The following is a 24,314-nucleotide window of genomic DNA, read 5'->3' on the forward strand; positions in this document are numbered from 1 at the left end:
TATTCACGTTACTTTAATATTCGGACACTTTGCAAACATATCTGTTAGGACAATGCGTCGTAATTTCGCGTTGATGAGCTACGGCAGCAAACGACCGACGAGAGTGCCTTTGCTAACAGCACGACATTGCCTGGAGCGCCTCTCCTGGGCTCGTGACCATTCGGTTGGACCCTAGAGCACTGGAAAACCGTGGCCGGGTCAGATGAGTGCTGATTTCAGTTGATAAGAGCTGACAGTGGGATTCCATTGTGACGCAGACCCCACGAAGCCATGGACGCAGTTGTCAACAAGGCACTGTGCAAGCTGTTGGTGGCTCCATAATGATATGGGCTGTGTTTGCAAGCAATTGACTGAGTCCTCTGGTCCAACTGAAACGATTATTGACCGAACATGGTTTCGTTCGGCTACTTGAGGACCATCTGCAGCCATTCAACGATGGAATTTTTATGGATGACAATGCGCCATCTCACCAGGCCACAGTTGCTCGCAATTGATTTCAAGAACATTCCTGACAATTCGAGTTAATGATTTGGCAGCCCAGATTGAACCACATTGAACATCTATGGGACATAATCGAGAAGTCAGTTCGTACACGAAATCCTGCACCGGCAAAACTTTCGAAATTAGTAACGGCTTTAGAGGCGGCATGGCTTAGTATTTCTGCAGGGGACTCTCAAAGACTTCTTGAGTCCATGCCACGCCGAGTTTCTGCACTATGCAGCGGAAAGGAGATTCGACATGGAATAAAGTGATCGTATGGGATTTATTGGCCGGGATATCGCCTTCGGGTTCGACCGACATATTGTAAGTCTTATTTTTAGTTGACGCCACTTCGGCGACTTGCGTGTCAATGATGATGAAAGACACACAACACCCAGTCACCTGCCTAGAATCGAACCCGGGCCTCCTAGCTTGGTAGGCGGTAACGCTACCGCTGCGCTACGGAGGCGGACATGATATTAGGAATTATTCCATGACTTATGTCACCTCAGTGCATGGTGTCGACCTTCATTCGCTCCGTGTTGACCCTACTGCTATGGCCGCGTTGTAGCCATCGAGGACACAGCCAGACTCAATTCTTGCGTCGGCGTGCGCTGTTCGATACACACACTGCAATGCTTTCGCGAGTTGCAGAGAAAGTTGCGCCGTACCGATTCCACAGCACCTGGCCGGGACGCAGTTAAATGTCACAGCAAACGATGTTATTAAGGCTCGTTGAAATTCTAGGGCAAATTCTCGAATGGGAGGCCGGAGTATTAATTACCCCACAATGCGGCCTTAATAACAGCACCACTAGCGCAACCAGTGGACTGGTCTTGTAAGAAGCGTGGAAGTTTTCGCCGTTCTCTATTTCAAAGCAGGAACCGGCTACATGGCAGATTACACCCAACCTGTTGGTGCTCACCGGTCCAAAGCTCTCCGCTCGCATTACGGAGGAACCGAGCTCAAATGCCTATAGTGCTCTTCTGATTTTAGACTACGTTAATAACGACAAATCGCACCATAAGGAAGCTGGACCTTAGATATTTTTTTTTTCTTTTTTGTGGCAAGACAACAGATTTCTTGTACTGTCGATTCTACAAGCAACCTGTATGCTGTCGAGGTTAATCTCGATTATATATCATTAGGAACAACATTAATGACTATGCTAGTACCCTAATCAACTGTATTTGTCTATTTACTTATTTAACCTGTCCAGACTTACGCTTTAAAGGTTCCCTTTTACATCGAATTGGATTTTTCAAAGGTTTTGTGACATGCTAAGCTGCTGCTTCCTTGGCTTGCGCCATGGGGATGAAAACTATAGGCTCTCCCAAAACGAGTCAGGTGTGCACTACTCATCAGAGGCTGCTGCTACCGAGGTAGTTGTGTGTGTGTGGTGCATATATATATATATATATATATATATATATATATATATATATATATATATATATATATATATATATATATGGGGTGTTACAAAAAGGTACGGCCAACCTTTCAGAAAACATTCCTCACACACAAAGACAGAAAATATGTTATGTGGACATGTGTCCGGAAACGCTTACTTTCCATGTTAGAGCTCATTTTATTACTTCTCTTCAAATCACATCAATCATGGAATGGAAACACACAGCAACAGAACGTACCAGCGTGACGTCAAACACTTTGTTACAGGAAATGTTCAAAATGTCCTCCGTTAGCGAGGATACATGCATCCACCCTCCGTCACATGCAATCCCTGATGCGCTGATGCATCCCTGGAGAATGGCGTATTGTATCACAGCCGTAAACAACACGAGCACGAAGAGTCTCTGCATTTAGTACCGGGGTTGCGTAGACAAGAGCTTTCAAATGCCCCCATAAAGTGAAAGTCAAGAGGGTTGAGGTCAGGAGAGCGTGGAGGCCATGGAATTGGTCCGCCTCTACCAATCCATCGGTCACCGAATGTGTTGTTGAGAAGCGTACGAACACTTTGACTGAAATGTGCAGCAGCTCCATCGTACATTAACCACATGTTGTGTCTTACTTGTAAAGGCACATGTTCTAGCAGCAGAGGTAGAGTATCCCGTATGAAATCATGATAACGTGCTCCATTGAGCGTAGGTGGAAGAACATGGACCCCAATCGAGACATCACCAACAATGCCTGCCCGAACGTTCACAGAAAATCTGTGTTGACGACGTGATGGCACAATTACGTTCGGATTCGTCAACCCACACAGGTTGATTGTGAAAATTTACAATTTGATCACGTTGGAATGAAGCCTCATCCGCAAAGAGAACATTTGCACTAAAATGAGGATTGACACATTGTTGGATGAACCATTCGCAGAAGTGTACTCGTGGAGGACTATCAGCTGCTGATAGTGCTTGCACACGCTGTACATGGTCCCGAAACAACTGCTTCTCTTGTAGCACTCTCCATACAGTGACGTGGTCAACGGTTCCTTGTACAGCAGCAACTTCTCTGACGCTGACATTAGGGTTATCGTCAACTGCACGAAGAATTGCCTTGTCCATTGCAAGTGCCCTCGTCGTTTTAGGTCTTCCCCAGTCACGAGTCATAGCCTGGAATATTCCGTGCTCCCTAAGACACCGATCAATTGCTTCGAACGTCTTCCTGTCGGGACACCTCTCTCTCTGGAAATTTGTCTCGATACAAACGTACCGCGCCACGGCTATTGCCCCGTGCTAATCCATATATCAAATGGGCATCTGCCGACTCCGCATTTGTAAACATTGCACTGACTGCAAAACAACGTTCGTGATGAACACTAACCTGTTGATGCTACGTACTAAAAATGGTTCAAATGGCTCTGTGCACTATGGGACTTAACATCTATGGTCATCAGCCCCTAGATTAGAACTACTTAAACCTAACTAACCTAAGGACATCACGCAACACCCAGTCATCACGAGGCAGAGAAAATCCCTGACCCCGCCGGGAATCGAACCCGGGAACCCGGGCGCGGGAAGCGAGAACGCTACGGCACGACCACGAACTGCGGACGATGCTACGTACTGATGTGCTTGATGCTAGTACTGTAGAGCAATGAGTTGCATGTCAACACAAGCACCGAAGTCAACATTACCTTCCTTCAATTGGGCCAACTGGCGGTGAATCGAGGAAGTTCAGTACATACTGACGAAAGTAAAATGAGCTCTAACATGGAAAGTAAGCGTTTCAGGACACATGTCCACATGACATCTTTTCTTTATTTGTATGTGAGGAATGTTTCCTGAAAGTTTGGCCGTACCTTTTATATGAATAGGCAGCATTTCAAACGCAACGATTCTGTCATTTACCGGTGTCCCCATAATCCAAGATCGACTTCCCTACAATACTGTGCTCCAAACGTACGATCCGGTCATTTTATTTCTCAAGTTAGGGTTTATGCTGGGAACTATTAGACTTCTTTTGGCGAGGAATACTCTCTTTGTCTGGATTACTCTCTTTGTACTAGCTCGCCTCTCATGTCCTGACTGGTTGGTTTGCTATGTCATTTTGCTTCAAGGTTGCAAAATTCCTGTAGCGTTATCCCCTCCGATGGGGGAGCGAGGGAGCCGTCCGAACCGCGACAGGACGCCTTATACCGCTCGGCTACCCCGCGCGGGTACTATGTTTTTCCGTTTGCTGAAGAAATCAGATTTACATTTCTGAATGTTTAAAAAAAAGTTGCCAGTCCGTGCGCCAGTTTCAAATCTTGTGAAGATCCGACAATATTTGTGTAGCCTTTTTAGGCAGTACTTGATTATAGGAAACTGCATCATTGGTCAACGTCAGAGGGTACTTTTAATATTGTCTACAGGGGCATTAATTTACAACATCAACGGCAAGAACACCGTCACACCCGAAGTTGCCGCTAACTATCCACCCAAAACAACACGCTGTGTCTTCCTCACCAAAAAATACTCAATTCCGTCACAAGTTTTGTTTGGCACCCCGTGAGAGTGTAGTTTTGATAAGCACAATAGTGCACCTACCTGACTGCCTTGATCCATAGTGTTCATGATCTCACGAAAGAAAAGCTGTGTGAGCTGGCTTTCACATGATCGAAGTTTTCTCAATCTATGCTGGCTAGCAAGGTGGACACCATTGTGTTAGAGATATCTCATTTTGTTTGAGCTCAGAACATGCTCTTATATTGTACAATAAGTGGATGTCAAGCGTATTATATTGTACCATGCCGGTCGGTGTGGCCGAATGGTTCTAGGCGCTTCAGTTTGTAACCGCGCGACCGCTACGGTCGCAGATTCGAATCCTGCCTCGGGCACAGATGTGTGTGATGTCCTTCGGTTAGTTAGGTTTAAGTAGTTCTATGTTCTAGGGGACTGATGACCTCAGATGGTTAAGTCCCATAGTGCTCAGAGCCATTTGAACCATATTGTACAGTAAATGGATGTCAAGCGTACTGGACGTTGGTTTTGTGGATCACTTCTACTACCCTTCTTGTAGACAGGTTTGACCAGTGCTTTTTTCCAGCTACCTGGCACGGTGTTTTGTGCACTGGATCTACGGTAAATTATGAATAAAAGAGAGGCTAACAGCCTAAAATTCCATACAGAATCTGTTGCGAATTCCATCACTGTATTTAATTTCACCACTGACACAAACAACTACAGTATAGCTTATCTTCATCGACATCGACATCTACATACATACTCCGCAATCCACCACACGGTGCGTGGCGGAGGGTACCTCGTACCACAACTAGCATCTTCTCTCCCTGTCCCACTCCCAAACAGAACGAGGGAAAAATGACTGCCTATATGCCTCTGTATTAGCCCTAATCTCTCTTATCTTATCTTTGTGGTCTTTCCGTGAAATGTAAGTTGGCGGCAGTAAAATTGTACTGCAGTCAGCCTCAAATGCTGGTTCTCTAAATTTCCCTAGTAGCGATTCACGAAAAGAACGCCTCCTTTCCTCTAGAGACTCCCACCCGAGTTCCTGAAGCATTTCCGTAACACTCGCGTGATGATCAAACCTACCAGTAACAAATCTAGCTGCTCGCCTCTGAATTGCTTCTATGTCCTCCCTCAATCCGACCTGATAGGGATCTCAAACGCTCTAGCAGTACTCAAGAACAGGTCGTATTAGTGTTTTATAAGCGGTCTCCTTTACAGATGAACCACATCTTCCCAAAATTCTACCAATGAACCGAAGACGACTATCCGCCTTCCCCACAACTGCCATTACATGCTTGTCCCACTTCATATCGCTCTGCAATGTTACGCCTAAATATTTAATCGACGTGACTGTGTAAAGCGCTACGCTACTAATGGAGTATTCAAACATTACAGGATTCTTTTTCCTATTCACCTGCATTAATTTACATTTATCTATATTTAGAGTTAGCTGCCATTCTTTACACCAATCACAAATCCTGTCCAAGTCATCTTGTATCCTCCTACAGTCACTCAACGACGACACCTTCCCATACACCACAGCATCATCAGCAAACAGCCGCACATTGCTATCCACCCTATCCAAAAGATCATTTATGTAGATAGAAAACAACAGCGGACCTACCACACTTCCCTGGGGCACTCCAGATGATATCCTCACCTCCGATGAACACTCACCATCGAGGACAACGTACTGGGTTCTATTAATTAAGAAGTCTTCGAGACACTCACGTATTTGGGAACCAATCCCATAAGCTCGTACCTTAGTTGGGAGTCTGCAGTGGGGCACCGAGTCAAACGCTTTCCGGAAGTCAAGGAATATGGCATTCGTCTGATACCCTTCATCCATGGTTCGCAAGATATCATGTGAAAAAAGGGCGAGTTGCGTTTCGCAGGAGCGATGCTTTCTAAAGCCGTGCTGATGCATGGACAGCAACTTCACTGTCTCAAGGAAATTCATTATATTCATACTGAGAATATGTTCGAGAATCCTGCAACAAACCGATGTTAAGGATATTGGTTTGTAATTTTGAGGATCCGTACTTCTATCCTTCTTATACACAGGCGTCACCTGCGCTTTTTTTCCAGTCGCTCGGGACTTAACGTTGGGCAAGAGATTTGCGATAATTGCAAGCTAAGTAAGGAACCAATGCAGTAGAGTACTCTGTAAAACCGAATTGGAATCCCATCAGGACCTGGTGATTAATTATTTTCAACCCATTTCAGCTGCTTCACAACCCCAGGGATGTCTATCACCATGTCCTTCATACGGGGGATCTGTACGAGACTCAAACGGCGGTATGTTTGTACGATCCTCCTGCGTGAATGATTTCTCAAATGCTAAATTTAAAATTTCAGCTTTCGTTTTGCTGTCTACCGTTTCCAGAGCAGACTGATCAGTGAGTGACTGGAGGGAAGCCTTTGACCCGGTTACCAATTTTACGTAAGACCAGAATTTCCTTGGGTTTTCAGCAAGATATTTTGCTACGGTATGACGGTGGTAGCTTTCACTGATTCGATTATTGGTTCAAATGGCTCTGAGCACTGTGGGACTCAACTTCTGAGGTCGTAAGTCCCCTAGGACTTGGAACTACTTACACCTAACTAACATAAGGACATCACACACATCCATGCCCGAGGCAGGATTCGGACCTGCGACCGTAGCGGTCGCGCGGTTCCAGACTGTAGCGCCTAGAACCGCTCGGCCAATCGGCTGCGATTATTAAATTGGGTTTTCGTATGTAAAGGAACATTTGAAAACGGACTTCAGCGTTTCTGCTTTTCGCATTGCTGGGCTCGGTTGCTCTGAGACAGTATGGGACGTCAAGGATCACCCAACTTAGAATTGGACGGAAGTGTGTGGGTTAAAAATGGTACAGGGGGACCAAGAGACGAATGCAGTAAGAACCACAGGTGACTCAGTTGTAATTCATAGCCTCAACAACTCGCCCTGTCTTCCCTCCCCTTTTTAACAAAAACTTACCAAATTCCTGACAAGGATTAGAGAGAATCGTTCGTGTCTTTCAAGAACGGCATTTGTTCTGTGTCTTGCTGGAGTGGAGAACTGGAACCAGACGGGACCCCTTGACACCGCCGGTGCACCAGAGGCCTTGGGGAAGCTTAAGGAACACCACTTCCCCTGTTGCCATGTTGAAGTTCCCTCCCCTGGTGAGACGTCAAACGTTTTCTACCTGTTGCTACAAAGGACTGGTACCGGACGCGGAACAACCTGTTGACAACGACCACCTACTTCCAGCAGTAAACAGTACAGTTCTCCACTCGGCAAAGGAAGGGACTTCCAACAAAACGCGCAGTTGGCCTGTATCCTATACGCAATTCTATCAGCAATGTAGCATTTGTGGAAGGTTTATTTTTCTCTTTGGAGAAGACGTCCACTCGATAATGACGCCGATGGACGCAGTACACTTGCAAGTATTTGGAAATGATGACTGAAGAAGCAGTACTCCAAAGATTTTTATTTATATTTTTACTTGTAGAACGGAAACCTTGAAACACAGTAGTTCAATAATTGTGTACAAGTTTATTTCTTAACTGTAAAAGGAAATTTCTCTCAGATCCTCAGTTTGCCTCTTGTATTTAATTTAACTTAGTAGTGACAATACCAGCGCGAAACCATTGAAGAGTACCTTCAGATGAGTTGGGGTGAATGGTTCATATACAAATTTTAGAGTTTGCTGGCATCACAAGCAGTGATCAATCGAGCAAGGAAATGACCGAAACGTCCATACGATACTCCAGAACGCCACTTTCAAGAACGTCAGATGTTCATTCAGACTTTTCTGATGTGTGAAATAGCCTTAGCTGTAACAGCAGTAAAACAGGCACTGTAAGCGTAAATAGTTCTGTTGAGCTAGATACATTTTGGGTCCATTTGTTGACTCACTAACTTGCCTGGTAATGGAAGTACGGTATTGGAACGTACAGTACATACCAATGCATGATCAAAAATAAACGGACAGCAGACCATTCCAAAATGAGTACTTATGCGTAGGGAACGAATAGCCTACAATGAATATTTCAGGTGTTGGGAGGTCATACATAAGTGACCTGTACGAGCCCCTTAGTAAAAGTCTTATTATATTTTTATTGTTTGTGCTATCTTAGCAACTGAAATAAGTGTTATCTTAACAGTTAATAATCTTTGGGAAGGAAACAACTGAATGTGAAAGTGCTTTAAGTGATGTAGTTTTAAATACTGTGCTCTGTGTGCCAGACAAATACACATTCGCCAAAAATGTAAGTAAGGACATCAGTCAGATAATTTAAAAATACAAGTCACTTAAAGCACACACTGAAATAAATAAATCTTTCTGTGAAGGGGTAAAATTCGATACATAACCTTACTGCCAAATGTAACTGTAAACTATCTGATGAAGCAGCATACTATCAGAGCGCGTCGTGCTAAAAAATATTAATACAATAAGTAACTGAAGTAGGAAAAAAGTTTTATAAATCACTTGTGTTTCCGCAGAAACAGATGCCTGTCGCAACGGCGCTGACGACAATATCTTGAAAAACGAAACAAATCTTCACTGACGTGTCCACGGTGCATTTTACAACTGTTCAAAGTTCATGTCTGGTTGTTGAAAATGGGGTACTACTCATTAGAGAAACTTGCAGGAAGTATTTAATGTATGGTACAGGAACATGTGGGTCCATAAAGGCGAACGAATATGCGTTTATTTATTTATTAAAAAAATCATTCAGTTATCTGGGCACAATATCAGACTCAGAGTTTTGAGGACCAGTGGATATAAATTCAGTTGTTTTAACCACTGTGTCCGCAGCTCGTGGTCGTGCGGTAGCGTTCTCCTTTCCCACGCCCGGGTTCCCGGGTTCGATTCCCGGCGGGGGATTTTCTCTGCCTCGTGATGAAAGGGTGTTATGTGCTGTTCTTAGGTTAGTTAGGTTTAAGTAGTTCTAAGTTCTAGGGGACTGATGACCTCAGATGTAAAGTCCCATAGTGCTCAGAGCCATTTTAACTATTTTTTGAACCACCACCACCACTACTGTTAGTAACAGACAAGCATAAAAAGATTACGATTTTGCAAACTGACAGTGCTGTGAAACCATATAGCGTTGCCATAGCACGTCCAAAGGAGACGTGGCCGAAAAGATGGAAGCAGAAAACGGTTAAGAAAACGATTAACTCACTGTCTCTTCTAAGTTTAGCTCAAATTTAGTTTACTATACATTCCTCGTGCTCCTTTCAGAATGATGAGCAAAGCGTAAACTGTTTTGTAAACGCCTCAGTGACGTATTGAACGCTCACGTAGAAACGGAGTTGGAGCAGCCGTCTGTTTATAGACATAGCGGAACAGTAGGACTTTGGAGAGCTCACGCAGCGGACAAGATAACGTTATCGAACTACAAGACGTGACCGGGTGGCACAATTCAGGGATGCTGCTTTTGTAATGGGTCCCAGAAACTGTTCTCCAAATCCACAAATCACTGATAAGTCGGCGACGGAGGTACTTTCTCAAGAAAACATATATTCAATTTTCTTTCCGTTTTATTTACAGCGAGTGTTCGAATGGCTCTGAGCACCGTGGGACTTAACATCTGAGGTCATCAGTCCCCTAGATCTTAGAACTACTTAAACCTAACTAACCTAAGGACATTACACACAGCCATGCCCGAGGCAGGATTCGAACCTGCGACCGTAGCTGTCGCGCGGTCCCAGACTGAAGCGTCTAGAACCGCTCGGCTAAACCGGCCGGCTATTTCACTTGTATTCCTTTATGGGTGCTCTAATTAGTTTTTCATACCGTCTGCGTCAAAAAGATGTAATAGGAGGGCACTGTTAATAGGTATCGTGCTATAATCTGCTCTTGGCTGAAACAAATCCTTCCATCTGAGAGGGAGTGTGCGCTGTTTAGAATTTTTCTTGCGGATTAAAACTGTTTTTCTTTTCCTTTTTTTGTGAAAGACATCATGTTGACGACTGTGTCTGTTAAACTTTTTATTTCCACTATTGCAATTTCGGCCTTAGGCCATTATCAAGTGCAGATGTTTTGGCTTTAAGCCATGTCAGCTTTACACACGCTGGCACATTTACATGTCGTTGTCATCTGCTGTTACATACATTCGTTATGCTGCTAAGTAGTGCGAGCACACATGTCCATAATGGAAATAAAAATTTAACAGTCACTGGCGTAAACAAGTCTTTCAAAAAAGTTTACATGACTGAATCCCAGTAATGAAAAGTTGACTAAAACTGTGTGCCGGGCTGTGACTCTTACCTGGATTCTCTCCAGCCTTGGGCAGTGTTCTTCTGAACAGTTTTGTGTTGACCTCCGCTTACAAGGGTGTCTAACCTGTTTTCCAAACTGTACGGAAGCTGTTCTGGAGTACCTCGCACTAGTAACACCCTTGACAGAATCTTTCAACACGCACTGGATCGTGCTCTGTGAAGGCTGTGAGTACACTTGGAAGGCTCCGTCAGTATAATGTATATAATGTATTTATTATACATTTAAGTAACCTTAAATACTTTTTTAATAAAATATGGTTTATAAAATCATTGACGACGTACTGGGATACCTTCATGATATGCAACCGTGTGTCCCACAAAACGCAAGCTTTCAGCATTCCAGCATTGAATCCCCCATCAAATCTTTCCAGTCGGTCTGGTGTTAAAAATACGTAACTGTATACAAATGTAGATAAATCTAAAGCTGTCCACTTCGAGGCACGACGGTCTTCCCTCTCGGTAGTGACGTGTGGTGGTTCGGAGCCCTCTTCTTGCGATTGTACATTCTCGTGATCACCGCTGCCAGCAATCATGAACAGTGGCTGCATTCCTGTCAAGTCTTTAGATTAGTACTTCTTCCATAGATCATGAATACGACACTTCGTAACATGACACTCAATATTTCTTTTTTTTGTGGAGTTTGGGGAAATTACCCACTTACTATATCCAAAAATTCATCTAATGAGCACAAGGAGTTGCCATTAAGAAATTCTTTTAATTTCCTTTTAAATGGTATATGGCTATCTGTCAGACTTTTGATGCTATTAGATAAGGGACCAAAGACTTTTGTGGTAGCATAGTTTACCCCCTTCTGAGTCAAAGATTTAACCTTGATAGTGAAGATCATCCTTTCTCCTAGTGTTGTAGCCATGTACACTATTACTTTTGAATTCGTTCGGATTGTTAATATCAAATTTCATAACTGAATATATATATATATATATATTGTGAGGCTACAGTGAAGGTTTCTAGCTCTTTAAATAAGTGTCTGCAGGATGATCTTAGATGAGCTCCAGAAATTATTCTGATTACACACTTTTGTGCAATGAACACTCTTGTACTCAATGATGAGTTACCCCAGAATATGGTGCCATACGAAAGCAGAGAATGAAAATAAGCGTGATAAGCTAATTTACTCAGATGTGTATCGCCAAAATTTGCAATGACCCTATTGTAGAAGGTACATCCAGCTTCTCGTAGCCCTATTACACGACCTTATTCAACCCAGTGAGGTGTTCGTAAAGGCATCTTTGTTGCCTTAAAGGCATTCTTGAGTAAGATGAACATCACGTCCAATCCCAAAGCTAACTAACGCTCACGGCCCTTAGAGCGTGTATTTAAATCAGACGTGGTTTACATCCTCATAGCGGCACTAATAACGCCACTCTACGCGACTGGCGCAAAATCTGAATAGACATCATGTTTCAGATGTAGAATCAGGCCTACCAACTTTCGCTTATGCCACACAACGCCTTCCTGTTGCTGCGTCGTACTTTGTAAGATTTATGATCAAATGCCAGTTAATAACATATCGTCGATTAAAGCCTCCAAAACATCTTAATCTAAATTACAAAATCGTTGTGTAGAAGTTCAGCGTAGCATTATTGGTCGAGATGTCGAGCTACGAAGCAATGGGTAAAGGTTTCTCCTTTTGCTATGTCGAATATTTTTTCGCCCCTACGTTTTTTAGAAGGTTTGGGACTTTCTTATTAAACTAGTACAAATACTTGTAAACATAGCGCTATCAAAATATTAGTCGATAATGAACCATTAAATAATTATTATAGTGGAACATTAATACTGTTTATTCAAGTTTTAATATGTCTATGTTCCTCCAACGACCGACGGAATACTCAGTAAATCACACGAGAACGCTATCGAAAGCAACTGATGCGTTTGAGCCGACCACAAAAGACAAAGGTACTGGCTAATGATGGTCAGTACTTTGCATCGAAAAGTTATTGTAAATTTCTCATAATAAAGCCTCAAACTTTGAGAAATAACGGGAGTGAGCTTGTCCGGTGCTGTAAAGTACTATAAGCACACGTTCTTACTGTCGATGCAGACAACTTTCCTTTGTGTCATATAAGACGTTCATGGATATTGAAATTTTCCGTTATGTATACTATGGAACAACATAAATAGCGTGTGGACATTCCAGGAAATGAGCGTTTTAATAGAGCTGACGTAGAAATTTTACGCGTGTCCATTGTGTAACAGATAAACAATTGTGTGATTTGCGAGCCAGATACAGCGCTGGATAGCGCTACAATGGCAAATCACGTTAACGCTTTCGCTGGCCATGGGGGATATACTGTACTTCCCACTAACTACATTTCTTTACAACGTTTAAGCGAACATGTGTTACCGCTTCTCTTGGCATCTAGTGGCAGTCCGCCGTACCATTCTTTAGTTTCTGTTCGCTGTGCAATATAGCCTTCAGGACTGTGGGAAGTATGTATCCCTCCAAACAATGTTTTAATGCTTCTAGGAAAGTATGGTTACCACCAAAGTAGTTTCCAGAAGGGGCTTGGGAAGTATGCTTACCACAAAATTAATCTGTCTTTTGTGGTCTTTGCGAAGCGTACTTACCACCAACTTAGGGATACATCTTACCACCTCTGTCTATGCCTGAAATCTTGTGGTAGTACACTGCACCTGGTGTATGAAAACTGATACAACAGTCAGTTTGTGTTTTTTATACGATCACTACTGTTGTCTGAACACATTGTGACATGTATCAGCTCATACATTTATTGCATGCTAAAGTTTCTAGGATTCTTTTCACGTTGTGGTAAGTGAACTTTAATATCGACAATATGAATTTTTTTACAATAAAGTAAAAGAAAACATAAAATAAGAACAGAAAAAAACTTCATTATAGTTTTACGTATAATGGCAACACATTACAGCTCACAAAAGGAAAGTGGAGAATCCATTTACTACCATATTTTTAATACCTCACAAAAGCACTAGGTGATGTATGTACTACCGCAGTTTTTGGTCCTAAACACAAAACAACCATCAAAAAATATAGTCAGTGATCACAATTCTAAGAGGATAGCAAAAAAAATGATCTTCATTGAATTGCTACAAAAAAATCCGCCCGTGAGAAGGTTAACCAGCACGATGGATTTCCCGTCAACGTCAGCTGTCTTGTCCCGTGTGACGATCAGGTTCGATCGAGATACTGTTGCATCCACGCGAATACTTTCGACGCAGGCATTCTTCCAGTTCCCGTGGTTTGTGATTGGGAGAAAACTAATCGAGCTGCGGCCAATGGACGGTTGCAACTAGTTTCGACTGATCAGAGGAAATTCTTGTGACTGGCTCCAAACCCTTTAATAAGCCTGCTCCAAAGAGGTCAGCGCGCGCATGTGCAGAGCAGTCTCACCGAGCGAGATGGCGGAGTGGTGAGGACGACGGTTCAATCCCGCGTTCGACCATCCGATTCAAGTTTTCCGTGAGTTCCCTAAACCGATTCAGGCAAATGCCGGCAAGGTTCGTTCCAAACAGGACGGCCGACTTCCTTCCCCATCCTTCTCTAATCCGTTTGGGCGGAGATTGCGCTGTTTGGTCCCCTCTCCCGAATCAATCAGCGACCAAGAAAAAGTATGAAATTACCAAAACGTACAACACTAAACAGAAAGTAATGAGAAAACTCTCAAGTGCAAAATTAGTGTGATGTGGTTGCCGTCGCTGTGGGGAAAGCTCATCAAAGTGTCCCGTCATGCCATGCTTGCATTGAATTTGGTGAAGCCATAAACCAGGTGCTGGCCGGGGTGGCCGAGAGGTTCTTGGCGCTACAGTCTGGAACCGCGAGACCGCTACGGTCTCAGGTTCGAATCCTGCCTCGGGCATGGATGTGTGTGATGTCCTTAGGTTAGATAGGTTTAAGTAGTTCTAAGTTCTAGGGAACTGATGACCTCAGAAGTCCCATAGTGCTCAGAGCCATTTGAACCATAAACAAGGTACACATTGGCTCACTCTTCGTCAGTAGACCTACACGTACTGCAATATTGCAGTGTCTGTGTTACTCTGATTACGATGCAGTGTTCCTTTCGACGCGCGAGCTCCTCCAAAGGAACGTGGAGTGCGACTACAGCCGTTTTGAAACTTTACTTGTATTCACAGTATGGACAACCATCAAATGAAGAATGGAATGACGACAGTGGAAATTTATGTTGGACCGTGTCTCGAACCCGGATTTCTCGCTTAAAGCCTGGGGTGTCAAAAGCTAAAGGATCTCACTATCTTTTAATTTTCTCTCTTTCATATAAGGATCCAATCACAACAGCCGTTAATTCGGGGGGGGGGGGGGGGGTGTCACATACTACACTCATTGCTATAAATGACATGCGCATATTAAGTTGGCTCCCTTTAGAGGGGATGTGGCACAGGTAGAAATAAGCATGCTACGCTCTTGTAGACACAGTGTGAGTCAGGGTGACGACCTTAGCAGTTAAGTCCCATAACATTTCACACACATTTGAACATTTGGAACCAATTAAACCTACGATAATTTTTCTTCAAATTAGATAATTTCTGGCATATGTAACGTTTTGGTATTTACTAAATTATTGTTTGTTAATATTGGCACTAATTGGTAATAAAATGAGACAAGCTGATCAAATTTTTTCATTATATATAATCAAAATATGTCAAAGAAAACAGTGTCAGGAATAATTACGAACGTCTTCAGTTAACATTTTGTTGTTCTCCAAGAAACGCTGACCACAAGTGAGATCAGGAACGTTTCACTCAATTTGAATCATTGTACTCGATGTTTTTGTTAAGACTGCAGCTGTCATTTATTCTTTAAATGTGGAAATGAAACACTAAACCATTTCCATATTTTTTCGTGCTTCGCGCGAGGTTATTTCGATAACTTCACATCACCATAATCAAATGTTTACAATATTTGTGTGTCGTGCTACCTGTCTTGTACTGTAGCCGTCTTTTTGTGGTTATAAGATACTTTGCCTTCTCCATTATGCAGAAAACAAGACACACGCAGCACATCATTCTTGCTGTTTGTGAAATTTCACTGTGTGTGTGTCTCCTGCATAATGTAATAGGCACAGTATTGCATCTTAACGTCAAAAACACAATACAGCGCACGAGAGGCGCAACACATATACAAACAGCACACAAAATACTTACGTAAATATTTTCACTTAACAACGAGAATAAATTCTCGAAACGCGTAGTGCCTAACATGAAAAAAATACGTACCCGGTGCTCGGTTTCATTATTTACATCAGAAACATTTGAGCAAAGCGAAGTGACCAGAGGTGTCAACTACCGCTACAGGTGGTCGGATGAAATGAAATCCGTAGCGCAGCGGTAGCGTTACCGCCTACCACGCAAGGGGGCCCGAGTTCGATTCCCGGCGGGGGACTGGGTGCTGTGTGTCCATCATCATTGACACGCAAGTCGCTGAAGTGGCGTCGACTAAAAAGACTTGCAATACGGCGGCCGAACCCCGACGTGGATATCCCGGCCAATAAGTGCCATACGATCATTTCATTTCACAAGTAGTCAGACAACGAAACACCAAAACATGCGTTCGGGTAAGAGTTCTGCGCATGTGCAGTAGAGACAGTTTGAAAACGATTCCTTTCGTTTGCGATAGCCTTACTCGAACGAACCTGATTGGCTTAACAATGTGAAGGAAGCTCCGTCACACAGCCACTCTCTGACCGTCGCCACAGGGTCTTTGTCTGAGCCATCTGGCCTGCCTGAGTCCTGCAGTCTACACGCCTTCCTTGGCCACCCCTGTCCCCCGCTGACAGCGGACAAGGCCCGTAACTGCTGCTGGGACTGCATCTGCCCCCCCCCCCCCCCCCCCCTCCGACCGCCCACCCGGACAACGGTTCCGATGCAGCGAGTGAATGCATGGCAGCGGATACCCTGCAGTGTGTTTATAGGAGCCAGCGGACGTTCGCCTCAGTAAGTGTTATCTGTCACCGAGTAGACAGCCATTGTTTACAGACGGCAGCGCCGCGCTTTGGCTCTCTAACAGCTTCGACGCGCCTTGTGTGCTCAAAGAAAAGGGAGCAAGATTAGGGTTCGACGTCTCGCAGCCGCAAGAGCTAGCAAGATAACGGGTCACTTGAAATCTTCCTTCCGTACCTCGCGAGAAAAACCCTCAAATGTCCAGGGAAACGCTTATGATTCATTAGCTTCGATGAAAACCTCTCACTCCTTGCTTACTGCAAGAAATAACTCGGCGAACACGCACGGTCGCCTTCCCCCGACTTCTGAAATATTCGGCTAAAACACGTCCCCCGCCGACACACTAATTTCGCAAGCTCTAAAACCGCTGTACGAAATTGTTCAACATTTAGGCCTTTGAACCAATCAGAGTGAAGGAGCAGAATTCAAACACTTTCAATGGCCCATTCCATTTCTGACTAATAGAATTCAGTTGAAGCCGCTTCTGAACTGTCCCGCTGGCTTTTACAACTGCGACTAGCACGAGCCGACAGAGGTTTACAGCAAATGATGTGTTAAGGTGGCCAGACAGATAACTGCAAACTTGACAAGCAGGCATTGTCAAGCGTTTTGTGAGAGCATGCACAAATACCCTTCTCTTCTACACAGTCCAAGCAAGCTCGCTCAAATATCAGCCTGTGCTACCAATACGTAGAGCACGAAGGAAGATGATTTGCTAGTTTCGGCTGGTTTTCCCTTTCTGGCACGAAAAAAAAAGAAAAACAAAGAATAGAAGAAAAAACGAAGTCTGCTTTCAAGATGTATCCACATGACTGTTATAGTTATTTCGGAGTAAACAGAACAATCTCTATGATGACACCAAATAATAAAAGAGCAACGCACGACGAAGGAATTAAAGAATGGAACGGATATCCTTAGATGTGATTTACATGTATAGACAAACATATGATTACAATTTCACAAAAATGGGATGATTTATCCTAGACAAAGAGCTTCAAAAACTGAGCAACTCAGTAACGCTTTGGCTCACCTCTGGCCCTTATGAAAGCTATTATTCAATCGTGCCAAATTCTGTCCAATACACACATTAGATTGTCAATATCACGAGATGGTCGGAGGCCCTGCCCATAATGCTCCAAACGTTCTCAACTGGGGAGAGACCAGATGAAATTGCTACCCAAAGTAGGATTTGGAAAACACGAAGACAAGCAGTAGAGGCTTTGACCGTGTGCGGCCGGGCATTATCCTGTTGAAATGTAAGCCCATGACGGCTTGCCACGAAGGACAACAAATCAGGGCGTAGAATATCGTCGCCATACCGCTATGCTGTAAGGGCGTCGTGGATGATAAGCAAAGGAGACCTGAAAAGAAATGGCACCCAAGACCATTACTCCCTGTTGTCGGGCCGTAGTGGTGGGCGACAGTTAGGCTGATATCCCACGGCTGTCAGGGGCATCTCCAGACACGTTTCGCCATTTCGAAGCGGGACTCATGACAGAGGTCAATTCTACTACACTCAATAAGATTCCAGGTTGAAGCTATTTATGGAGATCCTTGACAGCGGGATACCAACCTGACCGTCGGCCGCCATACGGACCTACAGCCATGAACGATGGTTTGGGGTGCCATTTCTTTTCATAGCGGGACATTTGGTTGGCACCCGCGACGCCTTTACAGCCCCGTTTTGGTGCCCTCCGCGGCAAGGCATCCTGGGCTTACATTTCAGCAAGATAATACCCACCCCCACACGGCGAGAGTTTCTACTACTTCTCTTCGTGCTTGCCAAACTCTGCCTTGGCCAGCAAGGTCATGAGATCTCTTCCCATTTGAGAATCTTTGGAGTATTACGGGCAACGCCATCCAATCATCTCGGGATTTTGGATGTCTAACGTGCCCTACCTCCCCCCATGAACCATGGACCTTGCCGTTGGTGGGGAGGCTTGCGTGCCTCAGCGATACAGATGGCCGTACCGTAGGTGCAACCACAACGGAGAGGTATCTGTTGAGAGGCCAGACAAACGTGTGGTTCCTGAAGAGGGGCAGCAGCCTTTTCAGTAGTTGCAGGGGCAACAGTCTGGATGATTGACTGATCTGGCCTTGCAACATTAACCAAAACGGCTTTGCTGTGCTGGTACTGCGAACGGCTGAAAGCAAGGGGAAACTACAGCCGTAATTTTTCCCGAGGACATGCAGCTTTACTGTATGATTAAATGATGATGGCATCCTCTTGGGTAAAATATTCCGGAGGTAAAATAGTCCCCCATTCGGATCTCCGGGCGGGGACTACTCAGGAGGATGTCGTTATCAGGAGAAAGAAAACTGGCGTTCTACGGATCGGAGCGTGGAATGTCAGATCCCTTAATCGGGCAGGTAGGTTAGAAAATTTAAAAAGGGAAATGGATAGGTTAAAGTTAGATATAGTGGGAATTAGTGAAGTTCGGTGGCAGGAGGAACAAGACTTCTGGTCAGGTGACTACAGGGTTATAAACACAAAATCAAATAGGGGTAATGCAGGAGTAGGTTTAATAATTAATAGGAAAATAGGAATGCGGGTAAGCTACTACAAACAGCATAGTGAACGCATTATTGTGGCCAAGATAGATACGAAGCCCACACCTACTACAGTAGTACAAGTTTATATGCCAACTAGCTCTGCAGATGATGAAGAAATTGAAGAAATGTACGATGAAATAAAAGAAATTATTCAGATAGTGAAGGGAGACGAAAATTTAATAGTAATGGGTGACTGGAATTCGAGTGTAGGAAAAGGGAGAGAAGGAAACATGGTAGGTGAATATGGATTGGGGCTAAGAAATGAAAGAGGAAGCCGCCTAGTAGAATTTTGCACAGAGCACAACTTAATCATAGCTAACACTTGGTTTAAGAATCACGAAAGAAGGTTGTATACGTGGAAGAACCCTGGATATACTAAAAGGTATCAGATAGATTATCTAATGGTAAGACAGAGATTTAGGAACCAGGTTTTAAGTTGTAAGACATTTCCAGGGGCAGATATGGACTCTGACCACAATCTATTGGTTATGACCTGTAGATTAAAACTGAAGAAACTGCAAAAATGTGGGAAATTAAGGAGATGGGACCTGGATAAACTGAAAGAACCAGAGGTTGTACAGAGTTTCAGAGAGAGCATAAGGGAACAATTGACAGGAACAGGGGAAAGAAATACAGTAGAAGAAGAATGGGTAGCTCTGAGGGATGCAGTAGTGAAGGCAGCAGAGGATGAAGTAGGTACAAAGACGAGGGGTGCTAGAAATCCTTGGGTAACAGAAGAAATATTGAATTTAATTGATGAAAGGAGAAAATATAAAAATGCAGTAAATGAAGCAGGCAAAAAGGAATACAAACGTCTCAAAAATGAGATCGACAGGAAGTGCAAAATGGCTAAACAGGGATGGCTAGAGGACAAATGTAAGGATGTAGAAGCTTATCTCACTAGGGGTAAGATAGATATTGCCTACAGGAAAATTAAAGAGACCTTTGGAGAGAAGAGAACCACGTGTATGAATATCAAGAGCTCAGATGGCAGCCCAGTTCTAAGCAAAGAAGGGAAGGCAGAAAGGTGGAAGGAGTATATAGAAGGTTTATACAAGAGCGATGTACTTGAGGACAATATTATGGAAATAGAAGAGGATGTAGATGAAGACGAAATGGGAGATACGATACTGCGTGAAGAGTTTGACAGAGCACTGAAAGACCTGAGACGAAACAAGGCCCCCGGAGTAGACAACATTCCATTAGAACTACTGACGGCCTTGGGAGAGCCAGTCATGACAAAACTCTACCAGCTGGTGAGCAAGATGTATGAGACAGGCGAAATACCCTCAGACTTCAAGAAGAATATAATAATTCCAATCCCAAAGAAAGCAGGTGCTGACAGATGTGAAAATTACCGAACTATCAGTTTAATAAGCCACGGCTGCAAAATACTAACGCGAATTCTTTACAGACGAATGGAAAAACTGATAGATGCAGACCTCGGGGAAGATCAGTTTGGATTCCGTAGAAATGTTGGAACACGTGAGGCAATACTGACCTTACGACTTATCTTAGAAGAAAGATTAAGAAAAGGCAAACCTACGTTTCTAGCATTTGTAGACTTAGAGAAAGCTTTTGACAATGTTGACTGGAATACTCTTTTTCAAATTCTAAAGGTGGCAGGGGTAAAATACAGGGAGCGAAAGGCTATTTATAATTTGTACAGAAACCAGATGGCAGTAATAAGAGTCGAGGGGCATGAAAGGGAAGCAGTGGTTGGGAAAGGAGTGAGACAGGGTTGTAGCCTCTCCCCGATGTTATTCAATCTGTATATTGAGCAAGCAGTAAAGGAAACAAAAGAAAAATTTGGAGTAGGTATTAAAATTCATGGAGACGAAGTAAAAACTTTGAGGTTCGCCGATGACATTGTAATTCTGTCAGAGACGGCAAAGGACTTGGAAGAGCAGTTGAACGGAATGGACAGTGTCTTGAAAGGAGGATATAAGATGAACATTAACAAAAGCAAAACGAGGATAATGGAATGTAGTCAAATTAAATCGGGTGATGCTGAGGGAATTAGATTAGGAAATGAGACACTTCAAGTAGTAAAGGAGTTTTGCTATTTAGGAAGTAAAATAACTGATGATGGTCGAAGTAGAGAGGATATAAAATGTAGACTGGCAATGGCAAGGAAAGCGTTTCTGAAGAAGAGAAATTTGTTAACATCGAATATAGATTTATGTATCAGGAAGTCGTTTCCGAAAGTATTTGTTTGGAGTGTAGCCATGTATGGAAGTGAAACATGGACGATAACTAGTTTGGACAAGAAGAGAATAGAAGCTTTCGAAATGTGGTGCTACAGAAGAATACTGAAGATAAGGTGGATAGATCACGTAACTAATGAGGAGGTATTGAATAGGATTGGGGAGAAGAGAAGTTTGTGGCACAACTTAACTAGAAGAAGGGATCGGTTGGTAGGACATGTTTTGAGGCATCAAGGGATCACAAATTTAGCATTGGAGGGCAGCGTGGAGGGTAAAAATCGTAGAGGGAGACCGAGAGATGAGTACACCAAGCAGATTCAGAAGGATGTAGGTTGCAGTAGGTACTGGGAGATGAAGCAGCTTGCACAGGATAGAGTAGCATGGAGAGCTGTATCAAACCAGTCTCAGGACTGAAGACAACAACAACAACAACAACAACAACGTGCCCTACTGGACAGAAACTGGCACTATATCCCTCAGAACGACATCCAATCAATGACAAGACGAATAACTGCTTGCGTAAGGACCAGAGGTTGATCAACACATTACTGACTTGCTTAATTGCTTTCTTTTGAATAAATTATCTAATTTTTCTGAAACTGTCATTTGTTTGTCTGTATATGTACATCAAATCTCACGATTTCCGTCCCATTGTCTTTGGGTGTATGCATCTATACATATCTGTAATACGTGACTGTTGGTTTGTGTACTTTGGCTCTTCCTTCAATTTTTCCCGTACTGCAATCGATTCCAGGAGAATTTATCGGTTTAATAATGACAAGTTTAATTAAGTATGGATGGTGTTTTGTGAAAAGTGTACCACATGCAACGCCCCTCTTTGTCTTACCGTGATAGCCTTTCGATTTAATGTTGTTGAAGGAGGGCTAGTTTTCATATACTCGAATAAACTTGTCCACCTTGATTTGTTTAAAGTTACTCGAAATAAGATCGCTAGGAAGGTTGCATTAGAACTAAATTTTGCTACGTATTTTAATACGCTTGCACGAGCTTGCATGATTTAAAATCGATGAAGCGTCAAGCAGCTTAAACAGTCCTACATAACGCACAAAATTGCGCCACAGTCAGTCAAGAATGCTTGGTCGTGCATGTTTGTCAGACTTGCAGTCACGTGTGTGGCCGCCTTTGCACACTGGCAAGTCTGTCGTAGCGGAAAGTGAAGAGGAATCGAGTGGCATGTTTATTGAAACGGAGCTACTGTTGCCTGATTGCTATAATACTGACACACACTAGTAGAGATACAAGGCGATGGTGTGGGAGGATATTGAGAGACCGCTACCAATCACAATTTGTTGTTAACTTGCTTATATATGGCAATGTCCTGACTCATTGACTCATCAAGGCCCAGCCCAAACCGTTCAAGACAGAGTCTTGAATTTTGGAGAGGGTGTTGATCTTTTATTGTAGACGTTGTTTAAGAAGAATTTTACGAAAGTGAAATATGTTAGAAAATAAATCATTATTAAAGAACTACTAAGCATTTTAAAGATATAGTTATGAAAACTGGTATTTGACTTCTCTGTTGGATATAAAGAAATCTGCGTTAGGGGATGAAAGTTTCTATGGAAATATTACGATAAGAACGCAAAAGACCTGATCAACGAAAACCTTGGACTCCACCTACCAGAATTACTTTTTGGTCGGAAGTACATTCGGAAAAGACCCTTGTTCTATGGCTTTAATTAGCGTGTAAAAGGTTAAAAGGTGTTGCAGTTTGTAAACATAAAAATTCGATTAAAAAAAAAAAAAAAGCTAATCTGTGCAGACCATACAGTCTATGTGAGCGGAACACCGGGCGCGAAGCTAGTAATGAAAATACATGGTTTTATCTTAGCAAGTATTCTAGTCTACTCTTTTAATCAGAAATTGCTGTATTCTTGTGTCGTATTGAGTTTCTTCCATTCGCTGTGGCTATCTGTTTACAAACTTGTGAAGAACACAGAGTACGGTGCAAGAGGACAACTATCTATGATGCACAGAGAAGTTCAAAATACATGCTTACACAGAAAACAAAGATCTGTGTGGTTTCATGTCAAATTTTTTGTACTGCCTTTCTTTGTGTTTGAAGGAAGGGCCGTAATTGGAAACATGTTGCAAACTGTAACGAGTAACGGTCTCTGAAAAACCTGTTTACACATACTCTGTTTCTGAAAGGCAGCAATCGCCCGGGTGCAAAGTACGCGTCTCTAAGTAGATGATTGCCGGCTTACCTTGCTGAAGAGGCGCTGCTGCTCCGCCACCAGACGCCTGGGTGTCACGACGCCCGCCGACGCCGCCCCCGACAGCGCCGCCTCCAACACCGCCCGCACACCGGACCTCACCAGAAAGGAAGCCATTGTTGCAGAGAGTCAAGAGTGCACCACCACACCTAACACGCGCGACACCTGTTGCGTCTGGGACGGGAGGCAACGCTAGAATGAAGCCTGGCCCGCGGACCCGCGCGGGCTAGCCTACCAACCCCGACGCAGCCACCAGTGCGCATGCGCGATCAACACGCCGCAACGCGGGAACCAGAGGAAGGGGGAGGGAAGCAGTGCCCCGTCGTCTTATTATTGGGGGGCAAAAGAAACAACGTCAGCCCCCCCCCCCCCCCCCCCCCGATAATAAAACGACGGGGCATTCTGTTGCTATCACAGGGGCATGAGTATCGATGCTTAACAATTACAGCTTAATTTTTTGTGACTTCGGGTCTACGTCTACGTCTACATCCACGCTCCGCAAGCCACCTGACGGTGTGTGGCGGAGGGTATCTTGAGTACCTCTATCGGTTCTCCCTTCTATTCCAGTCTCGTATTGTTCGTGGAAAGGATTGTCGGTATGCCTCTGTGTGGGCTCTAATTTCTGTGATTATATCCTCACGGTCTCTTTTCGAGATATACGTGGAGGGAGCAATATACTGCTTGACCCCTCGAT

The 24,314-nt window shown here is 43.7% G+C and overlaps 1 protein-coding gene across 1 annotated transcript in view; it reads right to left on the reverse strand.

Moving 5' to 3' along the window:
• LOC126284641 (sarcoplasmic calcium-binding protein) overlaps positions 1-23,883 on the reverse strand; it is a 139,885-nt gene extending 116,002 nt beyond the window's left edge. The window contains exon 1 of the mRNA XM_049983718.1: positions 23,612-23,883. Within this exon, the coding sequence (XP_049839675.1) occupies positions 23,612-23,737 (126 nt within the window). The 5' untranslated portion in view covers positions 23,738-23,883. The remainder of the gene's footprint in view (positions 1-23,611) is intronic.
• Between the last annotated feature and the right edge of the window lie 431 nt (positions 23,884-24,314).

This window comes from Schistocerca gregaria, chromosome 8, assembly GCF_023897955.1.
Source record: "Schistocerca gregaria isolate iqSchGreg1 chromosome 8, iqSchGreg1.2, whole genome shotgun sequence".
Taxonomy (NCBI): Eukaryota; Metazoa; Arthropoda; class Insecta; order Orthoptera; family Acrididae; genus Schistocerca; species Schistocerca gregaria.